We start from the raw sequence: 20,115 nt of genomic DNA, 5'->3' as shown, positions 1-20,115 counted from the left end.
TGTCTTGGAATTGTCTTGCTGAAAAATGCAATGTCTCTGAAAAAAGATGCTTGATGCAAGATCTGTGCATACGTGCAGGCCACCCTGTGCACAAGTTAATGTGAAGTGCCGTATGTTTCTGTGTCATATTGTATGTGTTTTTATGTTTTCCTGTGTTAGTGGTTCCCACACCTTTCCTGGCTGTCCCCCTTCACAAGCCGGAAAAAGTTCAAACCATCCCCACACCCCACATTTTTGAATTAATCATTGATAACAACAGGGGGAGCAACTGATAAAATCAGATGCAAGCTGAATTTTTTGTATATTTTGTGAGATAAAGGTTAACATGATACCATCAAACTCTAGTTTGTTTATTTTGCCAACATGAATCATTTTACTTTGTTTCACTCCTTTATTCTCCCCCGGTTATCCATGTTCTCCCTGCAGTGGAACAACGTCCCACAGTTTGGGAACCACTGTCCTATGTGATTTTTATACTTGTTGCAATAATCAATGGGGCCCTCACAGATTTGACAGTTACCCATGATGCCATATGAATCTTTTTTGCAGATCATTGCATTCTGTTTTTTTTTGTTTTACACAACATCCAAAGTGTTTAGACCTGAAGTGGCAAAATGTAAAACATTATTCACATATGCACACTTTCATTTGATGTCCCACTCCCTGCTACCTCCTCTTATGCCTCTGTAATCCCCTCTGTGTCCCTGGCTTGGCACCAGTTGTCTTGTCACAGTGCACCCCCTGCTGGTGAGGACGGGGAGCTGCGGGAGAACAAGGTCCGCTCCATGGCAACTCAGCTGTTGGCCAAGTTTGAGGAGAACTCGTCGACTGCAAAGACACACGGCAAGGTGAGGGACGGACAGTTTGAGGACAGTCCCATCTCAAGGGACTGAGACGCCCATTTGACCTCCAAACCAACAAGACGACTTGGATTTATTGTTCATTCTGGTTGTGGTCACGATGAATCAGCTCTCATCACAGCTCACTAACCACATGTAGAGTGGAAGCAAAAGAATCATAGTAATAAGAGTCTTATAAGCACCTGGATTCCTAATTTGTGAAATTTGTCATTATCATTATATGTATTTATTTGTTTAGAACATAAGAAGCACCAAGAATAGTTGTGCCTCTTCTGTTTTAAGAAGATTAGGGGTTTTACAAAGACAGATGGGTTGAACCTGCTGCTGCATCCCCCAACATGAGCTTTAAGTTCTACTGTTGAAAGAAAAAAGATCCCTCTGATCTTAATTCTGTTGCCGGTTTATTTGAAATCTCTCAACTTTTTCCTTTCCTTGAATTTCCTCTCCTGTCCTGTTTCCTTCCTTCCTTGCATCAGTCTGATGAGGAACCACCTGATCCATCTTTTTCTCCTCCTCTGTCCCCTTCCACCACCCCACTTCCTCTCTCAGAGGAAGAAGAAGAGGAAGAGGAGGAGGAGGCGGAGGAGGAGGAGGAGAGAGAAAACCCCCGTTTTGCGAAACCCAAAGACACCCCGCCTCCTCCTCCTCTTCCTCCCCTTCGCCCCAAATGGCAGGTATGCCTCTCTCTCTGAATTCCTCTCATTTCCTTCAGTTCTGAATGTGATTGGACGGGTTTCTACGGAAGCCCTTAGAGGCAAGTGAGAAAAAACAATGTGGTGATTCATTTTCTGAGTCTGATCTAAACTTAAACACAGGAGGAACTCATCTTTTGTCAGGATCATGTTTCTAAGTTCGTTTGATGTATTATTTCATTATTCTTATTTTTATTGAAAAACATTAAAATGATTATGTGCTTTCGTGGGGATCTCTACTAAACAAAGACGTTTTCTAGAATATGATGTGTAGGCCAGGACATCGCTGTAGTATGGAACTATTTAATTTAAAATGCTTTTTTGACACACATTTTGCCTTAAACAAATATTGCACCTTGTCAGAATTGAAATTTGCAGTAGATTTAGATTTTGATTTAATTGTCCAGCCTTAGCTTGTGCTCGTGTGACAACAGACATGACACTGCGTCTGGGCTGCATGATGATCCTGGTTCTACGCTCTCTACACTCCCAGTACAACAGCAAAAAAGCAGACTGTTTTCTTAGTCTGACAAATGAGCTCGACATATACTGTAGTATACTTATTTCTCTCTCAGCACATTATGTTCTCCAAATATCCATGTTACTGAAAGGGGGATTTAATTCTGTCATGTTAAACAAGCATTTAACCCTTTGTTTTGTCTTGTGTTCACACGAGGAAAAGACACAGCATGAGAGTGAAACTATTGCGCCACTTAATGAATTAAATCTTTTAAAATGTATCCCTGCAAAGATCAAGATCTGAAATTGTTCTATTTAAGTTCATAATTATTCTACTAATGTTACTTAAACAGCTACAAGGAATAGCCCTTCATAGTCTGTATAGATGAATCTGGGGAAGTACTGGAAGTAAACACTGTCACTGCAGCGGTGGCGTCTCCCTGCAGTGTGTGCGCAATTGAATGCACGCTCTCACAAGAGGTGTACATTTTCTACTTTTTGTATCGGATGTTACTTTTACACGACACAACCAACATCTAATTACTGTGTCAAATTTGAAGAACATTAAGATCACCACCCTTCATCAGTTACTAAGGGCCACTGTTTAATGTAGCCAATCCGGTTATCCATGCAGTCACTGTCAGCAAGCAACAGCAGACATAGTGTCTAGAAGGGAACCCCAGACCGTGAAAGATCTTGTGGGAGTGATCAGTTTAACTTAAGAGAGTGAGCAAATCCTGGGTTCTTTCTTTTGGTGCAGATTTAAATACATTTCTAGCCAAAACTCGCCAGGAAGAAAACATCCATGCTGTTTAGTCTAATTTAAAACATGTGTCTAGTGCTGCAATTTAGCCTCCTGTGTCCAAAATTAGTGTTGCAACACTAAGAAACACTAAGAAAAATGATGACAACAAGACTTGCCAAAAATTTTTTTCCACCTTTTTCACACAGCAGAGAAAAAGATCAGACAGATCACAGAAAACAGATCACCAGAAATTTTTTTTGCTACTTGCCTCTCAGGTCTTCCGTAGTTTCATCTAAGCATTACAAGTAAGTGTCTCAACTACAGCTGCTTGAAATCCCTGCTGTCTTGTTTCGTCCTGCTCCTCGTCTCTTCTTCCTGTTTCCAGCCTTCCATCTACCTTCGCCTGCTGGAGAATCCCGGCGCTGTGGCTCAGCAAAGCAGTTTCCTCTCTTCCCCGACATCTTCTCCCCCTCAGCACGGCTACAGTCGCTCCCCTTCACCCTCGGGCTCTAAGAGTCCATTAATTCGTCCCCGCTCGCAGAGCCCTAATGCTACTGAACATTACTACCCAGAACGCACCTCTCCTGACCTGACAATCAGTCATTTCTCCGCTTCTTCTCTGTCTGCTTCGGATCTTGATCATTCCTCTGAGAGGTCAGAGGGGTCAAAGCAGCAGGTGAATTTCATACCAGTTCTGTTTTTCATCACAACTTTTACAAAAAAAAAAAAAGTTGTTCCAGCTGATTTTTGACGTGTTTCATTGGGATTTTTTACGTGCAGAGACGGTCTGCTAGAGAATTTACTGGGAGGAGTATAAAGGAGAGAGCTGTCCTCCTCTCCTCCATGTTTCCTGGCTCCAGCAAACCTCCCGCTCCTCTTTCTCCTCTTCCTGAATCTCAGGTTGTGTATCACACCGACCATAATGCTCGACTAATGTCGTAGTTGAGACTACTGCATGTTCATGATAACAGCATGTGTCCTGGACTTGCTAAACACTGTATCATGGCGCAGCACAGTGTGTCTTTTACATCAGTCCAGTGTTCATGTCCAGATGAAGCACGTGGCAGCTGCTGAACTGTGTTTTCTTTAATGGGCCTGAAACCTTCTGGTTGATTTTTAATTTGTTTCCAGAAATGAACAGATTTTGGCTGCCTGGAAGTTTTATGAACCGCTGTGCTGCATGTTCAGATCCAAATTCCACATCTTGATTTTTAGTGTCTGAATTTGAGAAGCTGGATATTTTGACTTGACGTGAATTTTTACTAGTTTATTGAATGTGAGCAATTTGAATATAGTTTCTTTATGTATCAGGAGATTTTGAAATGACACAACTTGAAATTAGCTGTTTAAAGGGATAGTTCTGATTATTTTAAGTAGGGTTGTATGAGGTACTTATCGATAGTGTATTACAGTGATGGTGTTTGATGCGTCCCCACTTTGGAGAAGCAGAGAAGAGCACCAGCGGCTAAGCTGTGTGCAGGGTTAAGGGTTTAAGTGTATGCTATATTTACTGCTCATTTACTCCCATTTACTGACTCCTCATTCTTCTTAATTGTCCAAAAGTGTTAAGAGCGGTTCTCTGTCTCTGTCTCTGTGTGTGTGTGTGAGGTTTGATCACATCTGATTGACATTGGCCTGGTGACATAAACGGTTAAGCCCAAAACGTTCATCATACTTTGTTTCAAATATTATTACTTCTTGACTGGTGAACAGAAATGCGTGATGTCACTTTTTTCCAAATGAGTCTCGCCCACTTCAAGGCGGTGAAAAGAGCGCAGAGAAATAGCAAAGACAGAAGTCTGACATTTGAAATGAACAGTTTTAAAATTGATAGAAAGCAGAAGGTGTTTTCATGTAGGACTCTGGTGGTCACAATGAGAAGCTTATTGGCAAAATAGGTTTTCCAGGCCTTCAGCTGCCAATTTTCTAATCTTCTAATAACACACTTGACTTATTTTTTGATTGACTTTGCACAAAAGTTCCCTTTTTAAACAAAAGACTGACTTGTCTGTATGAAGTTCACTCAGCCTTTGTTTAGTTATTTGTTATTTTCTCTAAACTTTCATCCTTCTCAGTCTCTTAATTTGTGTTTGACTCTTCTTCTGTAGGTGAAAATATCTACCTCTTCTTCTTCTTCCTTGTGCCCTCCTCCTCCTCCTCCTCCTCCTTCTGCCTCTGTTCCTAAGAGCTCCACCCTGTACCCTGCAGTCCACCCTGTCCCTGACCCCACTGTCCAGGCCGGTTTCTCCTCCGACCCCCTGCACGCAGCTGGACGCAAGGACGCTGCTCCCTCCTCTTACTCTGGCTCTGAAAAAACAGACCACCTCCCTTCTCTTCATGTTGATTCCAACAACAAAACATCTCCTGCCCTTTCGTCGACTTGTCCCTCCCCCCTGTCTGACACTAACTGTGAAAATGGACACAGAAGCCCTTCCCATCCACTTTCTTTACCGCACCATGAGAGGATGCATGAAAGTGAGCAGGAGAAAGTCGACAAAGCTGCTCAGGAGACGTTTGAAAATAAGAAATTAGCTGAAAATGATCACATGAAGGTAATATTTTCCTCATGAATATCAGTATTCTTCCTGAACACGGCCTGCTAGTCCTGTATTAATAATCTGCATGTGTCCAGTGTGAGTATCCCAGTTTCCCCAGATTAGTGCTATTTTAGAGGGGAATTTTACCAATTTTAAGATGAGTATAGTTATGTTTTTGATTATTGTGTTTTTCTGATCTCCAGCCTGAGGAAATGGTGGTGTTATATTAACCACAGGGCGTTCATAGCGCTATAGGAAGAACACAATGATTCAGTTTTCAGATAACATATACAGAATGAACTGTATATCATTGTACAAATGATGTTCATTCTGGTGTTCATCTAGTGCAATGGGAGCTGTGCTCTTGAGACCCCGAGAACAAACGCTCAAAAGTCAATTGTTCGCTCTGAGAGTTGTCCAACTGGAGCTCCCAATTACATGAAAGAGGTACTAGTCGAGACCTCGGTCTAAATTCAAAGCCAGTCATGCTTTTTCACCTGTCTCCTTCCTAAATCCTGTCCTTGGTTTCCGCTTTCTTCTTTTCTTTCCCTCCAACCCTCTGCACCTCTGTTTCCCTGACGTTAACGTTAGCGAACGGTCGGAAAGGTTTCATCAGCCATAGATGCTAAAGCTCAGATACTGGCCATCCTCTATGAGACAGACCACAGGCCCAATGCCGCACCGGTAAGATGCATGTGGATGTTGCAGAGACAAATCTAAGCCACAGTTCATGGTCCCTTTTTTTGTTTGAAATAGAAATGTAATACAGCTTGCATGTTCAACCAGCAGAATCATCAAAATGGTGTCGTAAACACTTGAAAAAAGTTTGAATTAAAGGTATACTATGCAGCATTTTCTGTCTGTAAACACGCCATTCAAATTTGGCCCCTCCTCCCCAGATCAACGAGGGAGCAAGCTAGAGAGTGGATGAAGCGAGAGAGCGGTGTTAGCAAGGACAAAGCAGTGAATCAGAGAAATAATATTATTTATTAACGTTATTTTCTGATAGCTGCACAGGATTTTTTTTGTGTTGGTGTGTGTGCAGCTCAGCCCCTCCCTTTGGTTGTATATTTTCCGACTTGATGCATAAGTTAATTTTCTCGCCTTCACTTGAGAGCTTAGTTGAGGTTTGGTACTTAATGATTCCGATTGACTTCAGACTTGTGCTTTAAATGATTAGTTGGACATTTGGGAAATGTGCTCATTTGTTTTCTTGCTGAGAGTTACATGAGAAGATTGATGCCACTCTTGTGTACACTATATGAAGTAACAGCCTACAACCAATTATCTTAGCGTAGCATAAAGACTAGAAACAGCTAGCTTAGCACTGTACAAAAGATAATAATTTGCCTTTTAGCCCCTCTAAATCTTGTTTTTTTTTAAAACACCGATGACTTCTCTGGGCCTGAGCTCGTCTGTGATGGACTGACATGTGGAAAAGTGTGCTGTACAGAAGGATTAGCCAGATTTTTACTCGCACAAAGTTCAAAAGAGAACAGCGGTAATGTGGGTGTGTTAGTGCCCATGGCATAGCTAACTGTCACTGACATGTGAGGCCCCATTTAATGCTGAAAGGTACATTTAGGTGTTGGCGCAACTTATGCTGCCATTCAGGCGATGTCCTTTTCAGAGACGTCCCTGCTTATTTAAGTAGGACAATGCCAAGACGTGTTATAGCAGTGGACTTAGTTGTAAAAGAGTTTGGGTACTGGGCCTGCTTGCAGTCCAGTCCATTGAAAATGTGTGATGCCTGAATGTATGACAGGTGTGTCGGAGGAAGATTCAACTTGAAGAAAATCAGAAAAGACTCCTGCGCACTCGCTTTCTGTTGATTTCAACAAATCAACAGAAAGCGAGACAGTGCGCAGGAGTCTTTTCTGATTTTCTTCACTTTTAAAACTTCAGCAATCAGTATTCTCAGTTTCCAAACGCTTGCTGAGTGTTGGCAAAAGAAAAGATGATGTATCACAGTGGTAATCATGTTGCTCTCTTAACTTTTTTGAAACGTGTTGCAGACATCAACTTCAGAATGAGTATGTATTTACAAAAACAAATTCTATATAACATTAAATAGCTTATCTTTCTGCTGTATTCAATTCAATATAAGACGAATGCATACTGTTTTTAGTTTTACACAGCTTCTCAAAGCGTTTGTAGGAATTGGTGTTTGTACTTCTTGTGCGTGAATGAGAATGGTATCAATCTTGTCATCTAACCCTTGTCAAGAATTAAGTGTGTTTTGACTTGAGTGGGTGTGGGTCGTACTGTTTTAATGAAAACTTTGGCACAGCGAGGTCTGTTGATTATCATGAACCGTGGCATTGATCCATACATTAGTCTGAGTGGATTGGACATTAAAGTGGTTTCAGTAAAATGTGCATCATTACATATTTCTTTGAATACAGCTGCTAGCTTGATGTTTTTTGCTAGAATTTAACTGGCAAAGACAACATTTTTCACACTGCACCTATTCATAGAGCAAAGTGCAAATGACATTAGGAATTTCTTGTCCACTGACTTTATGGCATTTACATCCAAAATTTTCAATGACAAAGTGCAACAATCAACAGTTTACCATCTCACCACTGGACCACATTACTAATTTGTTTTGTGTACTTCACTGCAGGCATCTCTTGGAAGTAACAACAAAAAATCTTGCATGAAACATGTATATAAACGTGTCCTGGTCTTGTTCTTCTCAGTGTGTGGCTCGTAAACACCTCACTTCTGGGCTCGGTGGCAGCGACATCTGCCACTTCTGCACCAAGCGGGTTTACGTGATGGAAAGACTGAGCGCTGAGGGCTACTTCTTCCACCGCGAGTGTTTCCGCTGTGACGTCTGTAACTGCACCCTCCGTCTGGGAGGGCACACCTTTGATTCGCAGGAGGGTACGTCTGATTCACTCTAACTGTGGATGCTTTCGAAATACATGTTGCACTGTATTGTTCTGCAGATGTAGTTTGATCATTTCTTTGATGAAACACTAGAAACCTGAACCTGTTTTAGCCTCGATGTTCCACAAATATGTTACATGAATGTTGGCTCACTTTCTTTCTTAGTTTAGAGGTTGAGGTATCATTCCTATTTTGTAAATGTTGTTTTGTGTCAATGTATTATTGTAGGGAGATTTTCCATTGTACTTAACTCTATGTTGAGGGGGTTCCTTAGATTTTTGTGTTTCTATTACAGCGAAGTTCTACTGCAAGATGCATTATGCTCAGCGCCAGTCCAGCGCTCACACAGGGAGGTTCAGAAGGAGAACGGTAAGAAAACTGCAGTCAGACAAAAAACAACACTAACTAAACAAAGTCAGATTTCAAAAGGAATTTTAAGTGTGTTTGCAGCCTGCTGACCTTTATGCATCCACAGGACATGCCGCCACTTCTTTACACACATACTGTCATTTTACCCACTGCATGATTAGCAGACATGCTGCAAACGTTTCCACAAAAATAATACTCACTCTTTGCCTGATGGTTCACAAGATGAGAAATGCTGCATAACTGGCCACATGGTGGCGCTATTGGCAACCTGTTTGAATATGTAATGCATGGGCAGCTAGTTTCATTTCACTGGTCTATTCGGGGGTGAACCGCCCCTTTAAGGACCTCTCGTGGTTTTGATGATGCATGAGCTACATATACTGACTGCTGACTCCTCACTCTGTGACCCACCTGTGAGTCCCGGCCCAGTCCTTGGGAATGTTAGATCACTATCCAGAGTCATAGCACAAGTGTTGCAATCTTTGACATCGATTAGGTGTCATTTTTGTGTGTGTTGCTCTAAATCTGTGGAAATGGCTACACACCAAAAACAGTGAAAAATAAATTAAGTTGCATTTTCATTTGTTTCCTCCTGTCTGCCTTGATTTGTAGGACGACCGCGTCACCCCCTCGTCTTTGGACAGTGGGAGCTACTCTGCGACGGGCAGCGTCCAGATCCAGCCCCCAGGTACCCTGGTTTCCTTGCTTAGGCGAGGCCTGAGCTGGCCGAGGCGTGCTAGCCGGGCCGTGTGTGTGTTGCCTCGACGGCTGTTTGGAAGTGTGTGTGAGTCTTTCACAGCTGTTGGGTCTCACGTCAGGAGCTACTCACATGACTATGTGTTCCTGTATGAGCTGCTGAGCCTGGGCTGTCCTCTGCTCTGCATGATGCACGAGGTGCTGGGACAGATCTACCAGGAGCCCCAGCTGGCCCAGCAGCAGCTCCTCGGCCACCAGCTCACATAGGAGGGGGAGTGACGAGGGGCTTGTGCTTCCTGAAATGGATGAATCAGGGGTTCATACATGTTCTGATTTTGAAACCAAATAATATCTGTTCATTTCCTACATTCCAGGTGTCCATAACCATTTTAGTTTTGTGGTTGTGAAGCCAAAAGTGTTATTTTAAGCAGCTGATATAAAAGTGCTTCACTTAATCAGCTTCTGCTGCTTGTATTCAGTGCCTGCTGTGAATTTTTCCTGCAGTAACAGGGAACAGCACAACGAAAAGCCATTTAAAGGGATAGTCAAGATTATTTGAAGTTCAACTGTATTAAGTACTTAACTATTGTCAGTGTATTACCTGGATCCAAACTAATCTTTTAAAACACAGAAATCACACAACTGCACAAACAAACTAACCGATTGAGGCAGTGGTAGTCCAGCAACTCCATGTTCTGCAAGGTGAAATTAGTGATTTTGCCCATGGAGTCTGGTTGGTTTGGAGAGAGAAATATTTGGCTTGTGTAACAGCAGTGTCCCATCAGAAAAGGCTGTCCTGACAGCAAGGTGGAGCAGAGAAAATATTCTAAATATTGTGTACACTTAAACAGATATTGATTTTGTTTTTCTTTTCTGCCCCTGTTAACAAAAGCATTAGTTTTTCCACTAACTAAATAAAAACTTCCTGCTTCTTTTTAACTGGCTAACACACTACTCACTTTAATCTGGGAAAATGTAAAAACACATGTAAACACATTAAGTTGAAATACTCGCTTCTCTGACAACAGCAGTGTCCTCCTTTGAAATTTACATTCTGGTCCATAACTTTTGTTACTGTTTCACGTTAATTAGAGTTCAAATTAATGCCGAATGTTCGCCAAATGAATGAAGTATCTGTATGTGAGTCGTAAGAAATAATTGATAATCTTTTAAAAGGAGCAGATGTTTATAACGGTTAAATTGAACAATATGTTAATGGAGTCTGGCAGGCAGTCACTGAACTCCAACTGTGTGTAGTCTCAGAGCAGTGGGCTTTTGTTTTCAGGATAGTGAGCTTAGATTTACCTTGACAGACAAATGACAAGTGTTATAACTGTCACTTGCCTATGGCTCCTACTCGCTATCTGGACTGCTGTACTCATTCTTGGCCGTGCAGTTGTCACCTATTGCTCCTTTAAGTGGCTAACATATGTTTTGCTGCCAGATTAAGTACTTTATACAATCGCACATCAAATAATCCAAACTATCCCTTGAAGCAAATTGTCATGTAGGTACTTTATTGTGTATTTGAGTATTAAAAGGTACATGCTGAGCTGAGTTCAGAGGTGGTGCATGAATAAAATACTGCAGCTCTTGTAAACACTTGCTGCCTCTGACTGTAATTAGCTCAGATCCCCTGGTACGTGTTTCTGGACTGTCAGGGTCTCCTGGTGTTGTACCCTGCTTGAATGCCTCTCTGACTCACATGGGCTTGTTCCAGGCTGCCCCGACTGTAGGCAACTCCTAGATATCACACAGCTGTCGCCAGATGATATGTAGCAGTTGGTGGTCAGTATGTGAAGTTCCTTTGCCGCCACATAAAATCTGTTCTGGGTCATTTGTACAGCTCAGATCGGCTAGTTGGACTGCCTCAAAATGTTGAACCCTCTCAGTCCTGCGCTCCAGACAAGCTTTGAACTGTCTGAAAGAATCTCACTAAGGACATTAAATCTCAGTGGAGTAACCTAGAACAAGCCCTCTGACTCTAACCTTGAGAGCCATCTGGACGGTGTGGTTTCCTTTCAATGAACCAGAATGATGTCAGAGGAATCCACATGGTTTTTGACGTTACACTGACTCTGCATATTGCCTGCTGCACCTTAACTCCACGACACAGAGATGTGCAATGGAAATGCCAAAACAGTATTATTATTTTTTATATAACTTCAGGAAAGACTTTTGTTACACTTTTGTGGCCGGTGTTAGTATTTCAGTATTTTGTTAAAGATAAGTGACTGATTCCAATTTTATTTTTAAGGCTCATTATTTCTGGCAATTTATTTTGAATATTTAAAACATGTGTCAGTATGATTATAGAAAAACTTTGACCTGAGAGCCCATAATTACTTTTAAAGATCAGAAAAGTCAAGAACTTTTGGTTGCATTAGATTGTGAAATCAATTTGAAATTCAGTTCAGACTGATTCTTTTTTTTTTCTTGATGACAATCAGTCCACGCCACAAATAATGAGCCTCATCTATTATTGTTCCAGGCTGTTATTTCTCTTTTTTATTCCTAAGTGGTGGACAAAGTTGCTTAAAACCAGAATCCACAAAAGACTGTATGTTCCTGACTCAGTGAAAATATTTCACTTTATTTTTTTATTTAGCAGTTTGTAGCAGCAGCTTAAGTTTTGCAATTCTTTTCTTTTAATTTGTAATTTTTGTTGCATATTCTATGCTTTAAATGATGCCTAATGTGAGTTTAGTTCTGATGATTTGATTTAATTGTGCAGAATTAGGTGTCAGTTCTTAAAATGCACTGTCGGGGCACTGACCTGTTTCTGGGCAGTTCTTACATTTCTATGTAATGTCTTCTTGTAATGAATTCATTGCCAACAGTACGTTTACTTGTTCTTCTCAGCACTCAGTTTTCTTTCCATCCTCCATTTTCATTTTTTCCCCACATCTCATTCATTTTCTTTTTTTTCCAAATTCATTTTTCTCTCCTTTGTTCACTTCATTTTGTTCAGTCTGTTTCAAGTTTCCAATGCTGCATCCTCTGATTGGCTGATTCCTGCCAGCGGGGAAGGTGACGATTGGCCGGCTTTGGTCATAAGAATTTGTCGTGTTGCTTTTGCATTGGCTGCATCTGAAGCTCCACCCTTTTCCACCTAACGCAGATTTACCAATCACAAACCAGCATGAGTCCTGAGTATTGCATTGCAGGAGTCGGTAAAGGTGTTATGTGCTGCATCGTGATATATTAAATAGAATTCCAAATTAAATGTTTTATCTTGGTTAAATTACAGTAAACAAATCGCATCATATGAACCACAATGGTTGGCTGGTGTTATTGTATTATTTTGTTACTGTGAACAAAATCCATGAACAGACCAATCATATCTTGTTTGCTTTGGCTTTGGGAATAACATTGTCAGTTAGTTGGTCCACCGCTTTGGATCACACTGAAATGTCTCAGAAATTATTGGACAGATGTGGAGTAGTAATCCAGGTTGGAGCTGCAGTACTGAGGTCCCGCCCATACAGCTGGCTGACACAGTCGCAAGCAGGGCTCGTCTGTCAATCATGATGTGAAGACCCCTTTTTTATAGCGACAAATAATTAATTAACACCAAACTTGAACAAGAAAAATGAACACTTGAACACACATCACTGTGATGAGAATAAGACTTACCGAAAAATCCGGAAAAATATATTTAATGGGTACTGTCAGTTTTTAGTTTGATCCATGTCCCATCTGCTCACATGGAGGGGGGCGGAATTTATGGCCTACATTGCAGCCAGACACCAGGGGGCAGTGAAGATGTTTTGGCTCCGCTTTTGAGGATGAACTGATTTTGGACGTCTAATTTCACTTTGTCCACACGTACGGCCCCATGTGTAATCTGTCAGGATATGACTGGATGGAACTCCCTCAAGTTTGGTACAAACATCCACTTGGACTCAACGATGACCTAATTAGAATTTCAACTCAAGATTTCATATCCTCATTATCACAAAATTTTACACAAATGTCTAATATGATAAAATGATGGTGTGATGACATTTTATATCTTCAGTCCTCTGTTAAAAAAAAAGTCTCCAAAGTGAAGGCAGCACGTTTCTTACTGGAAATCATACATGTCATTATAGTGATGACTTAATACTTTGTATTAAATTCCTTCAGAGTCGTCACTACATATAAGTATGGACAGAAATGGACGTAAACTGCAACTTGACTGGTTGGTGGAGGCATACGACTGTGAGGGGGTGATTCTAGTTGGTCTTTTCATGGGATTTGTTGACAATAAGAAAGGTATATGATATATCTGAGCTCAAACTTTAGGGCCGTTACTGTGACCAAGTGTGAAAGTTTTAGCTTGCGGTGAGAGATCAGCTCCCTCGGTGTCATAAGTGTTTATAATGAGCAGGTTTACGAATCGGACCTTGGTGCACAGAGGAAAAAAACATAGTGTACAGGTTGTCGGAAGCTTGTGGTAATGGTGAAATGATGCACAAATAGCACCTTTAAATTGGTTTTGTTTATTCCGTTGGTTTGGTGTCATTTAATCGCAGCTAACCCCACTAACACTCATATTGTGCTGTGTGTTCATCCCTAACCTCCCTAACACCAAACATCCATCTGAATGCCCTTGCGTTTGCTTATTCTCTCTGATGTATCGCCATCAGCAGCCTTCCTTCTTGTCAGGCCCGTTTGACAGTAACGAATGTGTCCACGTGTCTGTGGTCTGTCTGTGGTTCCCTGTGTTTCAGAAGGAGGTCTCCCCCCATCAGAGCACCTCTCCAGATCTCTCTCATGTACCTCCTAGACTTTGCTCAGGGGATCAGCAGCCCCATAGCAGCTTTTTGCACACTGCCAGATACATTTTGTTGGCTGTATTCTGTATGTTTCGTAGTTCTGTTTATATTGATTCTGGAAGCAGCCTGCAAGCTCTGTTATTTGTTTTCCACATCGATAATAACTGTAAAATTGCTTAATTTATGATATTTATAAGCTGTAAATCTATTCAAAAATAAATCAGTCTGATTGCATAAATAATTTGCTTCGTGGTTTGTTGCCAATAACCTAAATAATTCTAAGAAAGCTGAGGTATGATTGAACAGTTGGCATTCAGGGTAATCCCATTATGTAATGGTTACTTATCCACATCTTTTAACCACAAAACTAACATCTTCGTCAAAAGGCCTCTGACAAAGCAAATCCTTTTCCCACCTCTGTGCTAAGTTGACGTAACATCACCCACACAAATCATGTTCACAATCACAGCTTTTGTTAACTCAACAAATAACGTGCTTTGTAACATCTGATGAAAAGCTGAACAGCCTTTAGATTTGCAGCGGATTCACACAACAGTGGGCTCAAACGGCTTGCCCTCATTCAGATGGCTTCTAAAGCTTCTACTGCCAAAAAACCCACAATTGTCATTTTACTATAATGTGAAATATGGACGGAAACGCTAAATAACTTCCATAACATAACATTCACGCAACTTGAACAGAACTGAAGTGAATCACTTGTCAGTTTCTCCTCTCAGCTTCCTGGTGGGTTCTGCTTGTGGGTCTGCTCTGTCCTTTGCTCTGGGTTTGGTACCTGTGTATGGTTTGGTGACATTTCCTCTTCTGCCAAAACATGTAGCCAAACCAAAATGAGAACATCTATGAGTACGAGTGAGAGAGTCACGTAAATGAAAGCTCTGGTTATCTAGTGGCTGCACTGCACACACACAAGTTGTGTCCAAGATATTTTCGTTTCTTTGCTGTGACCAAGTGGAATCACCTTTGGAAAGATTCTGTACAATGTTGACTTCATTACTCTGTGAGTACTGTTATGAACCTGTCATGTACTTTATCAGTGCTTGTATTGCAATTAGAAATGTATTTGTGGTAACACTCTATGAAGCCTATGCATTATAAACATACTTATAATGTGTTATATTGTGCTTATAGTAATGTAAACTATAGTTATAAGCACTTCTAAATATTTCTAATCCCTTATAACAATAATCATAACATATTATAAAGCATTTTATAATGACTTGAGGTCAAGTATCATAATATTTCATAAGCTTTTTTTGGCAAGGATCATTGTAAATTATGCTTCTCATACATTATAACTGTTTTAGAATGCATTATAACCACTGTTTTAATGCATTACAGTGTAATTACAAGTTACTTTAAGTGGTCTTTGGGTGCTTTACATAAAGTAATGAAATTCCCGAGGTATAAACAAACATGGTGCATTACAAGCAGGTTATAAGTGAAGTGGACTCTGCTTTAAGTAAAGTGAAAAAATGTTGACACAGGAACAACACATAAAATGTTATAAAATTAATTTATTTGTTTTACAGGTCCTAACAGAAATTGAGTAACTTTGTGATGATGAGTAACTGAATTATGGAAGTACATTTCACTAATGTAACTAATGTTTCACCCAAACAAACAGAGTTGTGACACATTTTAATCATTTCATAATACATTCTAATCACATTGTAATAGTGATTATAATGCATTATAAAAATTGTGATCATGTATTTCAACTGTGAGTTGTATAGGTATAAGTATAATACCTTTTGACCCTGGCCAAAAAATGTCAGTCAGTTTTTTGAGTGTTATGATATTTGACATTATTCGTCATTGCAAAAGTTTTTATTATGAGTTCTGATTATTGTCATAAAGCATTATGAAACCTTATGCATTCCTATAACTACAATCATACATTGCTATCAGCACAGTATAGCATTTTTCTGGCAATGGTCATAGTGTATTATATGTCTCAAACATTATAACCATTTTATAATGCATTGTAAGAACTGTTAAAATGCATTATAATGTGATTATAAGTAACTCTCAATGTAGATTTTGATGAAATTTTGATGATGAGCACCTGAGTGATGGAAATTTACATTTCACCAATGAAATATTTACCCTAAAATACATAATAATTGTTTTAGAATGCATTATAATCACATTATAAAAGTGATTATAATGCTTTATTAAAATGGGTGCAATGTATTACAATAAATAGAAGTATAATACACTAGGATCCGTGTCAAAAGAAAAGTCAGTGAGCCAACAGCAATTATGAAGTATTATGATATACTGTAAGTCATTATAAAATGCTGTGCAGCAGGTAAAAAAGTGTTAAGAATTGTTATGTTATTGTTATTAACCATTATATATATTTATCTGTGCTTATAGTTGTAATCATACATTGCTAGGAGCACAGTATAACACATTATATGTATGTGTATAAGGCATTATAGACATGGGCTTCATAGAAAGTGGTACTGAATATTTTACTGTGGAGTTGCTGGAGTGGAATGCACTTTTAAACAGCATGTGTCACATTAAAAGCAGAGACAGTATTCATTATGTTCACTAGTTGCTTGTACTGTATGAAAAGTATATGAGGATACGTTTGCTGCCTACCTGACAACCAGTCTTTGACATGCTACACTGACTGTTTTAGATGATGTAGTACACATAGAGTGCAGTTACTGCTAACCTGTTCTAAAGTAGACTCCCATTGAGATTTTATGCATGAAATGAGCTACATTCTAGTAAATGTTTACTGCATTCATGCTAAGCTGGTTCATCCTTAATGGCCACATACTGTTTTTATTTGCAGGTGGGGCGTCCAGCTTGCATTCAGAGCAGCTTGATAAAGGTCAGAAAAATATTCCTGAAGACACTGAGATGGCTGTTGATGCCCTGGATGCTTCCTGTATAGTCAAACCCACAGCACCAGATACCGCAGGGGCCAAGGGCCAAAGCCAGGACAGTACCAAAGGTCAGTGTGGCGTCTACAGTACTGCACTGGATGTGGTCTGATTTTCAAGCTCCCAAAATCTGCAGCACTGTGTAACTACAGTTTATGGATGAGTGATTGAAAGGAAGTTATTCTTTTCTGTCTCTATTAATAATTAGAGTGTGCTGCTCAAATGGTTATTTGGCCCCTGTTATCACTTGAAAACATGATATTCCCTGAGGGAGGATCTTAAACTGGCTGCACTTTAACCGGTGCCTCTACTGCGTAATCGCATGTGTTTGTGTTGGAGTCCCTCCCCCTGCTAATGTCTGGGACATCAGGGTGTGGGGAGGTTTTCTCCCACACTTTGCTGAATGTTTCGTATTTTATCTCAGCAATAGAGTTTTCCTCGGCTCAGCAGTCTGTCCACACGCATCTCTGCAAATGTACTTACTGGTCTTCTCAGTTGCAGCAGAGCTCTTTGGTTTGGTAGAGAGCTTTTCTAGAAGAAAACTGAAAATATCGACAGATTCTTTTTCATAGATTGGCTTGTTTTTTCAGTTTATGTACATCAGAATCTTTCGTGTACTCTTCCAGACACTGTATTCTCCCGTTCTTCATGCAGTTTAAATACTAGGGATACATGATATTGGAATTTGACTCATATCTGATAATGCCAATATTTTCCAACTCATTTTGGCTGATTGCAGATGCAAATATACGCGCTTATATCTTTCCACCTAATTGTAGAGAAAACCAAGTCTTTCTTGTAGTTTGAAATAATATACAAACCATAGTTCCAAAATAGTTGGGACGCTGCACACCTGCAGAATGTCTCCTTGCATTGTCTGGCTGAAATAAGCAGGGACGTCCCTGAAAAAGACATTGTCTGGATGGCAGAATATGTTGCTCCAAAACCTGCATGTGCTTTTCAGCATCAGTGGAGCCTTTACAGATGTGAGAGTCACCCATGATGCCATGGGCACTAACACACTCCCATACCATCACAGATGCTGGCTTGTGAACCTTGTGCTAGACCACAAAACACTTTTCCACTTTCTCTGAGTTGGTCTGTGTCTCCTGTCTCTGTAGATCGCTGTAACACCAAACAGAATAATCGATGGAAACGGAAGATCAGAGCGAGTGAGTACCTCAGGCTTTTATTTTGTCTGTTTCACACAGTCTTCATTTATCTTTGACTGAGAATTGAGGCCTGTACCTGGTCTTTTTATACTAGTTTGGCCTGATTGTTAAATTGTAATCTTTGGAATTCACTTTGCATCCTGTGCTTTGTCTAAAATCATTTCAATCAAATCACATCATATATTTATTTTTTGTCCTGTAGCCTGTTCAAATGATGGTAATACTAATTAAACATATGTGTTTCTGTGACATGTACTCATAGAAATATAAGCATGAAGTGCAATAAATTAAAGTAACTGTGGAGGTGTCCTACATTGTGACTGTGTGTCTGAGTCAGTAGTTATGAACACTGTTGTAATGCAGCATGTACAACACTAGAGGTCAGTATTGTTCTCTTTTGAACACATGGAAAGAGTGGGATGAAGTTTGTTGAGGTCCTGGAGATGATAGTGTTGTTGCGTTCCCATGATTCACAGATAAAACATCATCCTCTCTGACAGCAGTCGTTGGCAAACATTCTTTTCTTTGATTCCATCAAAATTAACTTTGCTCTATAGCTTAGCTCTTAGCTGTATTTTTTTTTAGCACACACAGTGTAGGTCTGTGATATAAGGTTGTGGTTACACTTTATGTTTTACTCCTGTGCTTTTCCTACTTTGACATGTCAAAATGTCTTCTGTGAAAAACATTTTTATGTGTTTATTGGTGTTTCATGAGTGTTGAGAAGCAACTGAGCTTTCGGGAAGTTTTGATAATTATATTACTGTTAGAGTTTGAGTATATTACATTCATTTGGCAGATACCTGTGTTGAAAGCAACTTAGGTAACACTTTCCATGATGTCTGTGTTTATAATTCATTTTAAATGTAGTTATAATGCATTATAATCTGCTCATAGCACAGTCTAATCATAGTTATAAATGCTGAAATATTCATAATGCTTCATAACAATAATCACAACACACCTAAAACCACGTTTGTAGCTGCCAGTAGTCCCTCCTTGGACGTTAATTGACTGCACCACTTCTGGTGTAGATGCAAATGAATAACTTGAGGCATGATGAGAGGGATTCTTGTGTGATCAAATCCAGCTGCCTCGCAAGTTAACAACAGGGGAGCTCCAGCAAAATGCAAAAAAAAAAATAATAATAATATATAATTATCATTATGTGAACTGTTAGATAATATATAAAGTAATAGGATATTGAAATTTTACTAGTATGCCCATGTTTCTAATTGCCTGCCAGTCAAATCATCCATCATCACATCATAAGCTGTCGTTGTTGTTACCTGCTGCAAAGCTGCTCTGTCCCTGAAATTCAGTGCTACTGACAAAAAATGGACATTTTTGAAAAGGAAAAGATCAGACGAGGAGATCAATAGCTCAGCTAAAAAAAAGCTCAGCTGCAAATATCTCATCCTGGCCAAGTAAAATTCACATGTCTGATGCAGCATGGATTTACTGTCGCACAAAAGAATGGCTATGACTGCCTTAAATCTCCTCCTCCTTCCTCTCAAATGTGTTTAATACCATTTAAACCTCAGCGTCACTTGAAACAAAAACACCAACAGAAAGAACAGGTGATTTTGGATTTTTAAAGACATCAAGCTAATACTATTTGGGGGCCTTAGCATGGAAACATTTGGGAACCCCTGTTATGTAGAATGCTTTATAATAAGTTAAGATTATTGTTTTAAAGCAATACGGTTATTTATGAGTGCTAAGTATGTTTATACTCACAAGTATATACGAGACTCCCATAGGGATGAGAGTTGGACGTTTCTGTCTCAAACAAACAGCTAAGTTTGTTCTTTGTGTCCCCATGCAGCCTTCCCTCTGATCTTCATCAAGCACTTCCAGAAGAGTTGGCCGATGGACAAAGAGGGACCAGAGACCGTCCCTGAAGCTGACTTTGAGGAGATCACTGCAGCGGAAAAACTAACTGTGTGTTACATGGAATTTATTCTAGATTTATCAGACACACACCACATAAAACGTACAGTGCCTGT

General features: G+C 40.0%; 1 protein-coding gene and 1 long non-coding RNA gene across 4 annotated transcripts in view; both read left to right on the top strand.

Annotated features, from left to right (window-relative positions):
- mical2b (microtubule associated monooxygenase, calponin and LIM domain containing 2b) overlaps positions 1-20,115 on the top strand; it is a 79,099-nt gene that overhangs the window by 50,821 nt on the left and 8,163 nt on the right. For 2 of the 3 annotated variants that reach the window (XM_084734819.1, XM_084734817.1), the window contains 13 exons: positions 720-848; positions 1,337-1,534; positions 3,142-3,432; positions 3,537-3,656; positions 4,865-5,308; positions 5,639-5,740; positions 5,885-5,977; positions 7,996-8,182; positions 8,484-8,557; positions 9,170-9,245; positions 16,844-17,005; positions 18,056-18,106; positions 19,935-20,050. In XM_084734819.1, coding sequence (XP_084590945.1) covers positions 720-848; positions 1,337-1,534; positions 3,142-3,432; positions 3,537-3,656; positions 4,865-5,308; positions 5,639-5,740; positions 5,885-5,977; positions 7,996-8,182; positions 8,484-8,557; positions 9,170-9,245; positions 16,844-17,005; positions 18,056-18,106; positions 19,935-20,050 — 2,043 coding nt within the window. The remainder of the gene's footprint in view (positions 1-719; positions 849-1,336; positions 1,535-3,141; positions 3,433-3,536; positions 3,657-4,864; positions 5,309-5,638; positions 5,741-5,884; positions 5,978-7,995; positions 8,183-8,483; positions 8,558-9,169; positions 9,246-16,843; positions 17,006-18,055; positions 18,107-19,934; positions 20,051-20,115) is intronic. The other variant, XM_084734818.1, reaches the window with a different exon arrangement.
- On the top strand, positions 10,655-14,254 carry LOC146316113 (uncharacterized). The gene is made up of 2 exons (XR_014771789.1): positions 10,655-12,283; positions 13,969-14,254. It is a non-coding gene; the product is annotated as an uncharacterized LOC146316113 (long non-coding RNA).

Source organism: Lutjanus erythropterus, chromosome 13 (genome assembly GCF_056507025.1).
Source record: "Lutjanus erythropterus isolate fLutEry1 chromosome 13, fLutEry1.hap2, whole genome shotgun sequence".
Classification (NCBI taxonomy): domain Eukaryota; kingdom Metazoa; phylum Chordata; class Actinopteri; order Lutjaniformes; family Lutjanidae; genus Lutjanus; species Lutjanus erythropterus.
Note: the sequence above shows the minus strand (reverse complement) of the source record. Positions and strands in the feature narration are given on the sequence as shown.